This window comes from Saccostrea cucullata, unplaced genomic scaffold (assembly GCF_032062105.1).
Source record: "Saccostrea cucullata isolate Sc308-1 unplaced genomic scaffold, CSIRO_AGI_Scuc_v1 ctg1124, whole genome shotgun sequence".
Taxonomy (NCBI): Eukaryota; Metazoa; Mollusca; class Bivalvia; order Ostreida; family Ostreidae; genus Saccostrea; species Saccostrea cuccullata.
Window position 1 is genome coordinate 42,501 of NW_026929674.1, and position 13,140 is coordinate 55,640.

A 13,140-nucleotide genomic window follows, 5' to 3' on the forward strand; every position below is an offset into this window, starting at 1 on the left:
AAGCATTCACAGCAGTTAGTCAAAGTGACTGTTAAAATCTTTGATTTTGGAAACTATCATTTGCAGTGATGACTTAGATTTTTTCCCTGAAATAATTACAGATACCCGAATGGCCGCATAGTACGTCAACCAAACACGGGTAATGTCAATATCCTAGGTGGAAAGTGTATAGGATCCTTATGATTTTGGAGCGTTGATTTCTTTTTATCAAATTCTTAAATTAAAAGCCCATGCACGTAATTTATTACACTGACAGGTATAAAATAATAAAATGAAGGTACATGTATATTTGATCTGGAAGTAATTTTGAGGAAGGTAACTGCCGTGTACACTTTCAGTAAAAAATGGACATAAGGAAAAATCAGATATTTTAAGTATTTTTATTTTCTTTAAGTTTAATACTAGTTTAAAGTACAAATTCTGAAAAATAATTGCTGAAAAAGTTGCATCATTGTGTTCACAAGTCATAACAATTGAAAATGACGTCATTGATACCAAGTTCGAAACGTGCTGGTTTGGGGATGAATTTAGGGTACAAGACGATATAAAAGAGAAAGATAAGGCACACAATCCAGTTTTGTACATACTGAGTGAGAATTAAGCATAAGTACCTCAGTCTCGAGGTAGAGTTTCTGTCCCTTCTGTAGAAATCCCTCTAGAATGGTCTGGAGTTGTTTACTGGTGCTGGCATCCAAAGGCTGAAATAAAGGTATCAAATATATAATCTGTTCTGAGACATAGTTGGTACTTTTTACAAAAAGTTACAATAGAATCATCACCAAACGTCTAAATCATATCTAAAAATTTCCAAAATACATAAACATCTGGTGTTAGTTTGATATCCCATACATTAATATTTCATATTCTTTTAATTTTCAAATTGTTTAAAGCATTCAGCAGAGACAGACAGACAGACAGACAGAAGAGAATATTTTAGGGGTCACAATGCATGAATAATATATGGATATGAGGCAGGCTTTATGTTAATTTTGTTACCTTAGCTACAGTGACCTTGCAGATGATCTCTCCCCTATGTGCACTCATTAGCTCCATATAGAGGTTAATCACTTCTGTAAGTTTGTTAAGCCGGCCATTGTCTGCCATTGTATCTGAAAGACAACAGAATTCATCAAGATACTGGAAAAGCTGTTTTCCAAAATCTCAAAAAAAATCATTTCTGGAGTTATTATTGAATAAAAGCAATTCATTCTCCCAAATCTGTTCATAAGTCAAACATCTAAAATGAACCATTGGTTAACTTACCAAACAAATTCTGTGTTACTTTGGAGTACCCATTTTTCTTCACAACTGACTCAAAGGCAGCTGAATATAAAAGAATTACAAGATACAGTAATACAATCAAGCATATACATACATTTTATGTGATCTTAGAAAATACAGCTCATCTTAGAAAATACAGCTCAGTCTATATAACAGCATGATATTAATGAATCTTTGTAAAACTTTTTGTGATAAGCTGGATTAACAATTAAGAGGGGTTAACATGCTAAATTTGTCAAAATTACGTACGAAGTACCTATGTCATTGCAATTACATCAGACTTTAATAAGAGGAAATGACTGACAAAATTATATTTTTAGCTCTGATAATGAAAGTAATTATGTACAATTAATTTATGCAAGTAAGTTATTACTCTTTTTTCGTCTGGCATTTTCTGTGGGATCTGCAAAAAAGTCCCTAAATTTGATGTCTTTCTCCCATAGTTGCTACAAAATAGGGAAGATTCAAATAAATCTAAAACTACAAAATTGACTTTATTTCCAATCAAATTAAATATTGCACACAAAAAATGTTAGCACTTTAAGGAATTTATATATGTTGAAATTCCTTTAAAAAGAAGTGGTATCATCAACTCACCTTAACAGACTTGAGATCCTTCTCTACAGAGTCTAGTGACTTCTCTTTACTGGCAGCGGAGTACAGAGCTGAGGCGTAGCTTCCACCCAGTCCATACACCTGCACAGGAGTCTGTAAATCAAAGTTTTGTCATAATTAGGCTGTGAAGAATCATTGTCAAAGCTGTAACTCTACTAGTTCATTTAATATGTTTCTTTTCTGCAATATCTTTAAGATGTAAAAACAAGAGGCCCATGGGCCACATCGCTCACCTGAGAAGCTTTGACCATTCTGTTCTTTACCAGATTTCACCCTTGTTATGCATAATGCATCCCCACCCTACCCCACTGATCATAATTTAGACATTTTGAAATCTACACTACCCCATGATCCTTCCATGGGCACATATGTTTCAGCTTTTTTGGCCCAGTGGTTCCTGAGAAGAAGATTTTCAAAGATTTTTCCTATATATTTCTATGTAAAACTTTGATTCCCTATAATGGCCCCGCCCTTCCCCCGGGGGTCATGATTCCTACAATTTAGAATTTACACTACCCCAGAATGCTTCCACATAAGCTTCACTTTTTCTGGCCCAGTGGTTCTTGAGAAGAAAATTTTCGAAGATTTTTCCTATATATTTCTATATAAAACTTTGATTCCCCATTGTGGCCCTGCCCTTCCCCCGGGTGTCATTATTTGAACAATTTAGAATCTACATTATACCAGGATGCTTCCACATAAGTTTCAGCTTTTCTGGCCCAGTGGTTCTTGAGAAGAAGATTTTCAAAGATTTTTCCTATATATTTCTATGTAAAACTTTGATACCCCATTGTGGCCCCGCCCTTCCCCTGGGGGTCATGATGTGATCAATTTAGAATCTACACTATACCAGGATGCTTCCACATAAGTTTCAGCTTTCCTGGCCCAGTGGTTCTTGAGAAGAAGATTTTCAAAGATTTTTCCTATATATTTCTATATAAAACTTTGATTCCCCATTGTGGCCCCGCCCTTCCCCTGGGGGTCATGATGTGAACAATTTAGAATCTACATTATACCAGGATGCTTCCACATAAGTTTCAGCTTTTCTGGCCCAGTGGTTCCTGAGAAGAAGATTTTCAAAGATTTTTCCTATATATTTCTATGTAAAACTTTGATTCCCTATAATGGCCCCGCCCTTCCCCCGGGGGTCATGATTCCTACAATTTAGAATTTACACTACCCCAGAATGCTTCCACATAAGCTTCACTTTTTCTGGCCCAGTGGTTCTTGAGAAGAAAATTTTCAAAGATTTTTCCTATATATTTCTATGTAAAACTTTGATTCCCCATTGTGGCCCCGCCCTTCCCCCAGGGGTCATGATTTGAACAATTTAGAATCTACACTACCCGAGGATGCTTCCATATAAGTTTCAGCTTTTCTGGCCCAGTGGTTCTTGAGAAGAAGATTTTCAAAGATTTTTCCTATATATTTCTATATAAAACTTTGATTCCCCATTGTGGCCCCGCCCTTCCCCTGGGGGTCATGATTTGAACAATTTAGAATCTACACTACCCCAGGATGCTTCCACATAAGTTTCAGCTTTACTGGCCCAGTGGTTCTTGAGAAGAAGATTTTTTAATGACCCCACCCTATTTTTGTTTTTTCTTGATTATCTCCCCTTGCGAGGGGATATGTCCCTTCATTTTAACAATTTAAATTCCCCTTTACCCAAGGATGCTTTGTACCAAGTTTGGTCAAAATTGGCCCAGTGGTTCTTGAGAAGAAGTCGAAAATGTGAAAAGTTCACAGATGGACAGACAGACGGACAGACGGACGGACGGACGACGGACAAAATGTGATCAGAAAAGCTCACTTGAGCCTTCGGCTCAGGTGAGCTAAAAATATTCATTTTAGGAGACACAGCACAGAATAATTCATACAAATATTTTCACAAGCACCTTGGGAATTGGAAAAGCAAATCATCTGAGTGAGGGTGATAGGTTCACACTGTTTCACGATATCAGATTCGTCAAAAATCTAATCTGTATAACTGACAACTTATAAGATGAGGTGAAACACAATGAAAGCAGTCAAAAGATTACAGAATCTAGCAAGGGAAGATCTTGAAATGTGTGATTTACAAATATGTTATTTATAATTGATAAATTAAAAAAATGACAGTCACTTATTTTCAGAACAAAAAGTTGCGGATTGAGAGCTTTGAAAAAATGGTGTTACATGCAATCTCCCCCAGTGAGAAATTCAACAGTTGGCATGTATGAATTCGTACAAGATATATAAAATAGCTAAATCAAGAGATTGTTCCAGATGAGACCCGGTAAAGAAATTAAAGTCATACATGGCGTATTTTTTGATAAGTTCAGACTTACATAAATTAAAAGATCTTTTTATTTGTTTTATTACTATATATATAGGACTTTCTTGTAAATATCACAATTTAAATCAATCCTGTTTCATAGATATCACAGATTTAAAACAAAAACCGATTTATTTACGACTCGGATAAAAATATCAGACACAGACTAAAGTCAATTTAAATAGAAATGAGGTGATATTTAAGTTCAAAATCGTTGAAATTTTAATTCGGGCGTAAATAACAAATATATGCCATATATAGCATTTAACACTACTAACCTGAACAAGTTTGTTGCATCTTACTGAAGTACTAAATCTTCTTGCCTGTAAAGAAAAAAAGTTACAGTGCTTTACAAAATTAGCTGTGCTGTCACATAAAAAGCATGTTTTTTTTATCATTCGATTGAGAAAATTCGAGCTGTACAGTTAATAGGAGTTCTAAAGCTTAGTAGTATTTTTCTACGCAATTCCACTAGTCTGATAAAGAGACGAATCATATTTTTGTTTTTAATTTTAATAACTAGAAATTGCTTACCACTTTTAATGGTTTTATTTCTTAAAATTCTAACCGGTTGACATGAGTAAAGGTCAAATAAAAGAATGCAGGTAAAATTGTTCCCAGTTCAATACAGTGTTTGTAAAATTATATAGATAAAATAAAATGTAATTAAAACAGGGTGTCCATTTACAATTTAAAGTAAATTACAGAACGTTTAATTAAAAAGGTTCTTACCAACAGACCCAGTCCCGAAGTGGCCATTTTTGACCGCTGTTGTAAGGTCACTTGAACGCTTCCCATGATGGTTGTTTTGTCAAATCGTACTTTTATGCATTTTAAATGATATGTCGTTTTCTGGATCAGATAAAGTATCTTCATATTTTCTTCAAACAAACTTTTATTTGTAACAGTTTTGATGCTTTCAAATTATATGGCATAAATAATTGTAGTATTTTCCACTCTAATATACCCGAATAATTTAGAAAACGATTTACTGAATGAAGCGCAAATTTGACACTGAATAAATTCAAAGTCAAGGGAAAAGAAAGCATACATTGTAAAGTTGAGACTTAATTAGAGAAGGAAAATGCCATCCTATGAGATGTCTATCATTACAAAAGCACTTGCTAAGGTATTTATGTATTCCTGTGTCACCTGGAAATGCCGTGAAGAAATAAAAAAAAAATCAGTAGACAGTATTGACCATACTGACAGTGTAGTTGCCAGTGTTCAGCTGGTTATCAGGGCCATGACTGAGTTCTGTTCTATTTCGGAATACACTTTACTGTACATGTCCTGTTATCAAACTAGATTTTTCATGGCTGCATTTGATTAACAAACTTAATAAAAGACCGATTCTCACAAGGCATGACAGCAATGAAATCATGCTTTTAAATCATTGTGCAATTAATCATGTTAATGAAATGTATAGCTCTTATGTTTGTGTTTTCAAGGGAAAGTGGATATCAAGTCAACTTATAATCTGACCGACTTGTTACTAAGTCTACTATACCCCATAGGACAACTTGTTACCTTAGATGCAGAACTGTAGCTCTCCGAAAAAATATATATTGATAGACCAGAGAGCTACAGTGCCACCCATTGAAAAAACTGTATATTTATTGCGCACAAAAAAGTGCACTGTTTTTCGATTTATTTCTGCATGTTTTTAAAACTTTCATTTCAAAATATTGCTAACCCTGTGTTCCTAACATATTCTTTCACTGTTTCCACAACAAAACATTCCTTATAATTGATTTTAATAGCCCTCCTGGTCCTGAAATTGAGATCATCGAAAATTTCGCCTATTTATACTGCCATTTTGGTTTGCAAGATAATTCGGTCCAACGCGCTTCGTACAAATGTAAACTACAAAAGTAATTGATAGAGGAGCAAGGACTTTATTGAAATCTAGCTTTATTTGCAATTGAGGTAAGAATTTGAATAAATTAATCCAGAAACAGCGCACTTTTTGTGCGCAATAAATATACAGTTTTTTCAATGGGTGTCACTGTAGCTCTCCGGTCTATCAATATATATTTTTTCGGGGAGCTACAGTTCTGCAGCTACTTGTTACCTAATCTTTGCGAGTTTTGTTGAGTTTAGAAATTTTTAACTGACATTACTAAGGAATCTCGGACTAGTAACAAACAATGCAATTCAGGAAATCTTGCCCAGACTTTGACCAATTGTTTTGATCAAAATGGGTTGAATTGAAAGTCCTGCCCAATTAAACTTTTTTGTTTTGGACATCCTTTTCACTTCCTATCACTTAAAACTCATTCCTTACCTTTAAAGGTTTAAATCCAACCAAAAATTAAATTGTTTAATTAAATTATATGGATGGGTATCACCAAAAATTTCGTATCGCAATATATCACGATTTTTTCCCACAATATCACGATAATATCATGATATTTTTTAAAGCAGTTTTTACAATGATTTTATATGAAAAGTCATTATTTTTCTAAAAAATATGCTAGAAAAACAAAATTTTACATTCTTGAAATTTTTATGTATATAAAATCAATTATGTTTGGACGGTAAGATGCCGTTCTTTTCACTTTTAACATCATTTTTTTATACTTTCAGTAATTTTAATTTGAAAGATTGAACAAATAAATGAATAATTTCTGGTCTTTATAGTATGTACCTAAAGACCAGTATTAAGGTCTCCATATCACGATACGTATCATGCAACAAAAAATCGGGATATACCGGTATACCGACAAAATCGCACATCCCTATGAAATTAGTGTTAACTTTGTAAATTCAAATTCTCAATTACACTATCATTTTTACAAGTTTGATTCAGTGTTTTTTGATGTGTTGTTTTAATTAAAGCTTGACATCGAAGTGAAAGTAATTAAATTGTTATTATAGACAGAAACAGTGCAGGTGCTGAAGCGTGTGTGTCAAACAGTGTGGAATGGTGAAGGGGTCATAAAGAGTGTAGAACATTTAGGACTGAGGGACACACCTTACATAATGTCCAGCCCTGATGGCCAGAAGTGGACAAAAGCAAGGTAGACCATTCACAGTATTCATCTTGTACACTCTGACATATTAAAAAGGAATAGACTAAATCTTTCTTGTCTGTTTCAAGAAATTTAGTATACATTGATAATTTTAAACTATGCACAGATGCAACAATGGTATTCAGGGTTGCAAATTTTTACATCAAGAGGAACTTTATAGGCTCCAAAGAATATGATGTTATAAATTTGTGGCATTCAGATGGGTTCAACCACCAGTGACTAAATAGCTCAGTCAGTAGAGTTCGGGTTAGAATTCTGATCTTCATGGTCCATGGCATTTTTCTTCTTATTGTAAAGTTTAATGACTTTAATCACTTTAAGTACACATGGTTTTATTTTTTAAAGCATTTGGATAACACCTTTGGAAGGAGTTCAAATAAAAATATTTTACTGCACTCTCTTCTGTTTCAGGTATATGTTAATGGATGTGGATATGTCTATTCCAAACTCCAGGACAGTATTGTCAGATGTGAGAAAAGACTTTGACGTGATTCGTTCAAACATTGTCAGAAAAGACCTTCAATTTATAAGGCCTTGTGCCTCAGGAAAACAATGTGAATTCGGTGAGATGTTCATTGATGAAACAAAGAGGAAAAACTGGAGAAGAAACAAACTAAAGAAAACTTATATGCGTACACAATACAGAGAAAAATAAATAGTGACAAAATTTCTGTCTGTGTTTAATTTATGCTTTGAACTGTACTTTATTAATGCCTCAAACCAGGTGACAGACATGAGGCCCACATGAAGCCCTGGGCCACAATTTTTAACTAATTCAAATGTATATGTACAGTTAAATAACACAGGCACCTGACATTACTAATTTTTCTTAAATAAACAAAATAACCCCATACCTAATAATACACAAAGTTTGAATTTTAAGCCCCTATTTTCAATGTCTATATTATGTCAATCTTTGCAATGACAAGTGGAGGGGCTAATCTCTCTTTAAGTGCCTCCGCCCTTGGTTTTTGATATGATTTTTTTTCTCAGTTTTATATGGCAGAGTAAAATTGACTTACTATAGCCCTCCCATCTTCATGGTCAATGGATAAAACAAATTCAAAATTGTAGTATATTTTGAATATAACAATTTGCGGACGTTTAAAATTTGACTACAGTCAAGACCTTCGAAACTAGAAGTGCACTGGGTGAAATCGCTTTCCCTAGCGAATATCTTTCTATTGTAACCCGAAAAAGTCATCTGGATAATGGAATCCCGCTGCTGCATATTTTGTACGTAAGAATTTACTTCATGAAAGGACTAGGAACTACAGGCATAAGTAGGAATTCTGGATGTAAAGAACATAGGCAAGTTTTTTTTTTACTTAACAAAATCTCAAAAGCATAATTTCCCAGACGGGGAATCGAACCCCGGCCGCCGCGGTGAGAGCGCGGAATCCTAACCTAGACTACCTGGGAAGTCACACTCGGAGTTCCTCGGATGACTTGTACCTCGCACATAACGTTTGAATGGAGCGTAGCGGAGTCAGCCGAGGATTGCCGATTGGGGAAGTCATATGTAACCGACACTATGGACCAGAAATTATTTTTAAAGAAAAATAAAATGGAACCCATTTATATATACAATAATTCTGACTGTGAGGAGGGGTTACCCTCTCCCTCACTCGAAAAAGAGCACCACGAGGCACGTTTCTAGAAACCTTGCACAGACGTACTTTTTTTTTTTTTTAAGAAATTTCTAAAGCAAAAAAAAAAATTTTCCCAGACGGGGAATCGAACCCCGGCCGCCGCGGTGAGAGCGCGGAATCCTAACCACTAGACTACCTGGGAAGTTATGAGATATGAGTCGAGTTTCGAAAGTCTCAAAGAGATCTACACCTGGAACGGCGCCAGTTAATCTGCTTATCAGCCAATCAACATGCAGATCAATGACGCACGGTATCTGCGGCATACCCACATGACGTAAAAGGTAGCTCTCCAAGAAAAAAAATGTATTTTCTCTATTGCCGGTATAAAATCAAAGATCAAAAATATTTGATCAAATTCACTTAGTTTTAATTTTAATTTCCTTAAAACTTCTGCGTTTGGTAATTAACTATTCCTATTCTTTTCTCTATCTCTTAGTTTACTTTTATTGCAAAATAATATTATTTTAAGCTGAATTTACCAAATCAAATTATAATTTTTACAATACATTGTACTCATATTTCTTCATTATGCTGAAAGGTTCGAAAACAACACCATCAATAATATTTAATCACTAAATATTTTAAAAACACAGCTCAGAAAAGATTATTACAAACGAAATTAGTTAAAATCCCCGTCTATTAGTTTTAATTTTTTGAAGTGCATAAAATGTAAAGAAATTTATTGAAATATTGTTTAAAAACCAGATAAATATAACAACGTATGCATATTCTTAAGATTAATTTAATGAAATTTTACATCTTCATTCAGAAAATGATATGTGATACTTGACCAAAAAAAAAAAAAAAAAAAAACACAACATAATGCCCTCAAAAATATTTTAAATTCTTTCCAACATCACTTAAGGACGTAGACTTGGTCCCCCACGTGAATCTCCCCTCCTGACTCCACGGCGGCATATACACCAAAACTGGTGGGGACCCCGCCCACTTCCTCTTTATATCTAAAAGAAAAATTATAGAATTGCAATGTTTAAAACAAAGGTAGGGGTATTATGAATAGAATAAGGACATCAGAATATAATCACACTTATTAGCGGAGTTTTTGATGTCTTACGTTTTAAGAGTTTTCAGTGGCTCGTTTCTCTGGCTTCTCTCTGCAGTAACTGGGTCTATGGTTGTTACCATACATCTAAAGCGAGAAATGATTGGTAAAAATTTCAATCGCAAAAAAATATGGACGTCTCTGAGTCTGTCAGCTAGGAATACAGTATTGGAGCTCACGTTTCTAAAATGAGAACCTAAGAGAGCCAGGGTCCTATATACATGTACTAGTTAGTAACTATATATATGTTCGTCTATGCTAGAACCAATTATCTTACCTCTTACAAGGTTCCTGACAGCGAAAAATAGTGTCCTCTCCAATGCGTATCTGAGACCACGTGTCCTGTAAATTTGGTAAAAAAAAAATGTATTAAAAAATATCCCACAGAGCTTGAGGATGATTGTATAAATTAATGCAGAACATCAGTTTTTCACCTCCTCAAAGGGCCTCAGACCATCAATAACGATATTAGGTCTGAAGTTGTCCATCTTGACTGGCTCCGTGGTCCGCCTGGAGATTTCTTCTAAGGTCCTTTCGTTCCCCAGTAAATAGGAGGAGACACATGAAAACGATATCTATATCAAGAATTAAAGGTACTTAAAGAAACAAGTAAAAGAGAAAATCAAAGAAACTATATTACCTTTCTCTTGATTGGTTTCCTAATTGTTGGACACAGTCGATCAAGGCAAGATTTAAAATGTTTGTGCATAAACAATATGTATACTGTAAAAGCAGAAATATTCGTGAGGGGATTAAATTTCGTTTATTTCATTGTTAACAATTATAAACGAAATTAAATTCCACACGAAATTTTATATGACTATATATTGAATACCTAGGGTTACTCTCAAAACAAAGAAATTAAATGCCCATGTACTTTGAACTCAAATTGCAACTACTGTACCATGCCAACATACTTTATCCTCTTGTGAGATTTGGATGTTTCCCTGTCGACGATTGTTCTCCGTTTCTATGGTTAATCTGTTGTTATTTTCCAGGAAATACACGAGTCTCAGATTGTCGTTGCCGAGGTATTTGCCGATCCATGCACTAGCTTTGTCACCAAAGTCTCGAACCAAAAGCTTACACGCGTGTATCCTAAAATACACATATTGTTGAAAGTTTCATTTTTAAATTGTACGAAAATAAGAGACAGACATGTTTCTTTTCCCTTTTATTCGTCAAGACATTTTAAAATATTTAAACACAGCATGCACTATATTTTGTAAACTATTATTATACTTTTTTTAAGCATAAGAAATATAAAAAAGTAATTTCATGTACTAAGTATCCGATGAACGTTTCCTTCCTTTTTTTAGAATTGCATAAATGAAATGTTGCCATGAAGTAAACAAATTTTTCATTCAAATTCAGTTAATCTTTTTTTAAGAATATATTGGGGATATAAAGTGGCATTTACTCGCAGAGGAACTTTGTACAGTTTCTGTCTGGGCTGTGCGGTAGAATCAGAGATTCCATTCCAGGGGCATCCAAGACAACCGACTCTCCCTCCACTGTAATATTTATAAAGGTCATCTTTGGAAAGTGTCTCATATACTGTCCAATGCCTGTCTGTCGATCTACAACCATAATGCACCTAGGAAATATGTACAATATTTAATGCATTGGAATTCATTTTTTACTTATTTAGAATGTATTTTGTCTGAACAGAATGTACAATGTGTTTAAAAAGAACTTAATTGTCACTTGGAACATGATGTCGCGTGTTTTCGTATCCATATTACATGTAAACATTGAACTATGTACTAATATGTATCCTTGAACTGTTGAAGCTTTAACAATGACTAAAGAAAATACAGTAATTTTACCCATACCTATCATAAAACAGATAAATAGCTGGTCGTGGAATGAAATTATCTCCCCTTGAAGACAATATTGTATACATATAAATACCTGTCCATTACCCCGCCAACTTCCAGCCCTCGTGGTCCACACTTCGCCTTCTTTACACGTGTAGCGTGACATCCTTTTACTGGGTACAGATTTAAACAGGACACGGTGCCAAAATACTGGAAACGCTGCTCGATTTTTCGTCTGATCCAGGATGCTGCCAAATATTTCCAGGAACCGACCGCCACGAGAGCTAAGAATGTCTCCATATTTACAATGGTATATCGTGTTTATATGGATGTAGGTCAAACCAACCGACAGGAATGATAAGCATCAGGCAGGTTTTGTGTACGGAAACACTTTTAAATTTCAGAGCTTTATTCAGTCAGTATGTATTTACAGATAAACGATCTTAATATTCATTCTCTCACAATTCATATTTCCGGTGTCGTTCGCAATGAGCTGGACATAATCCATATTACTTATTTTTGAATGTCTCTAATTTATGTGGCATGTAAATTTACTCTTTAAACTCTAAAGTAACAACAATAATGTTAATATTGCTGTTTTGTAACATTTACTTATTTTTGTATGTGTGACAGGTGACACGTAACATTTGTTGTAAAATCACAAGATTTTACCAAAATCAGCACATTAAAAAATTACGAATATTCAACTTTATACACAACCATTCCCCACGATAAATTGAAGTCCATGCTTTTTAATATAATTTACAGCTTTTTCAATAAAAAAAAAACTAGAAAATTTACTCACTTTGTCAATGGTCATTTGCAAAACTGTTTTTTTTTTTATTCTGATTGTAGACTTGTACACACAAGTACTCTGAAAATGACATCAAAAAGATGCTTGAGTTTCTGATTGACAACATCTATGTGGTTTTTGGAGACCAGATCTTTCAACAATCCATTGGAATTCCCATGGCAACCAATTGCGCCCCGTTATTAGCGGACCTATTTTTGTATTCTTATGAAGCAGAAATTGTCCAAAATCTTATACGCGAAAAGAAGAAAACACTTGCTGTAACCTTTAACTCGATATTTAGATATATCGACGACGTATTATCAATACGCAAGTTTCGAGATTATCTCCCTTGGTGCGCTCTTTCGTTGAGGAGGGGAGTTTCGTTACCGCATAAACAAACAGGTGGGACAGATATTTCATACTGTGTATGTTGGAAACATTGCTTTTGTAAATGTAATTGGAAAGACAATCAACTGATTATTGTATACGTGATGTTGTTCTATCATCGATATACCGGTTTATCATTACTACACGATTGTCAGGATGCACTCTGCAACTTGAGAA

The 13,140-nt window shown here is 34.4% G+C and overlaps 3 protein-coding genes and 1 non-coding gene across 4 annotated transcripts in view; 1 reads left to right on the top strand and 3 right to left on the bottom strand.

Moving 5' to 3' along the window:
• The window catches only part of LOC134281747 (ATP synthase subunit O, mitochondrial-like), a 6,400-nt gene extending 1,342 nt beyond the window's left edge, over positions 1–5,058 (bottom strand). Inside the window, exons 1-7 of the mRNA XM_062764178.1 lie at positions 4,946–5,058; positions 4,492–4,536; positions 1,879–1,989; positions 1,655–1,727; positions 1,264–1,323; positions 997–1,109; positions 612–698 (exon numbers count right to left, since the gene is read on the bottom strand). Coding sequence (XP_062620162.1) covers positions 612–698; positions 997–1,109; positions 1,264–1,323; positions 1,655–1,727; positions 1,879–1,989; positions 4,492–4,536; positions 4,946–5,011 — 555 coding nt within the window. The 5' untranslated portion in view covers positions 5,012–5,058. The remainder of the gene's footprint in view (positions 1–611; positions 699–996; positions 1,110–1,263; positions 1,324–1,654; positions 1,728–1,878; positions 1,990–4,491; positions 4,537–4,945) is intronic.
• A 156-nt stretch (positions 5,059–5,214) lies between these two features.
• Positions 5,215–7,919, top strand: LOC134281748 (small ribosomal subunit protein bS6m-like). Its single transcript, XM_062764179.1, has 3 exons — positions 5,215–5,342; positions 7,094–7,236; positions 7,660–7,919. Exons 1-3 carry the CDS (start codon positions 5,298–5,300, stop codon positions 7,901–7,903), a joined length of 432 nt encoding a protein of 143 aa, XP_062620163.1. The 5' UTR covers positions 5,215–5,297; the 3' UTR covers positions 7,904–7,919.
• Positions 7,920–8,970: 1,051 nt separating this feature from the next.
• On the bottom strand, positions 8,971–9,042 carry Trnae-cuc (transfer RNA glutamic acid (anticodon CUC)). The gene has a single exon. It is a non-coding gene; the product is annotated as a tRNA-Glu (tRNA).
• Positions 9,043–9,701: 659 nt separating this feature from the next.
• Positions 9,702–12,083, bottom strand: LOC134281733 (mitochondrial amidoxime-reducing component 1-like). Its single transcript, XM_062764164.1, has 7 exons — positions 11,878–12,083; positions 11,384–11,560; positions 10,881–11,061; positions 10,398–10,538; positions 10,241–10,305; positions 9,976–10,050; positions 9,702–9,862 (listed from the first exon to the last, which is right to left on the bottom strand). Exons 1-7 carry the CDS (start codon positions 12,081–12,083, stop codon positions 9,757–9,759), a joined length of 951 nt encoding a protein of 316 aa, XP_062620148.1. The 3' UTR covers positions 9,702–9,756.
• Positions 12,084–13,140: the final 1,057 nt, after the last annotated feature.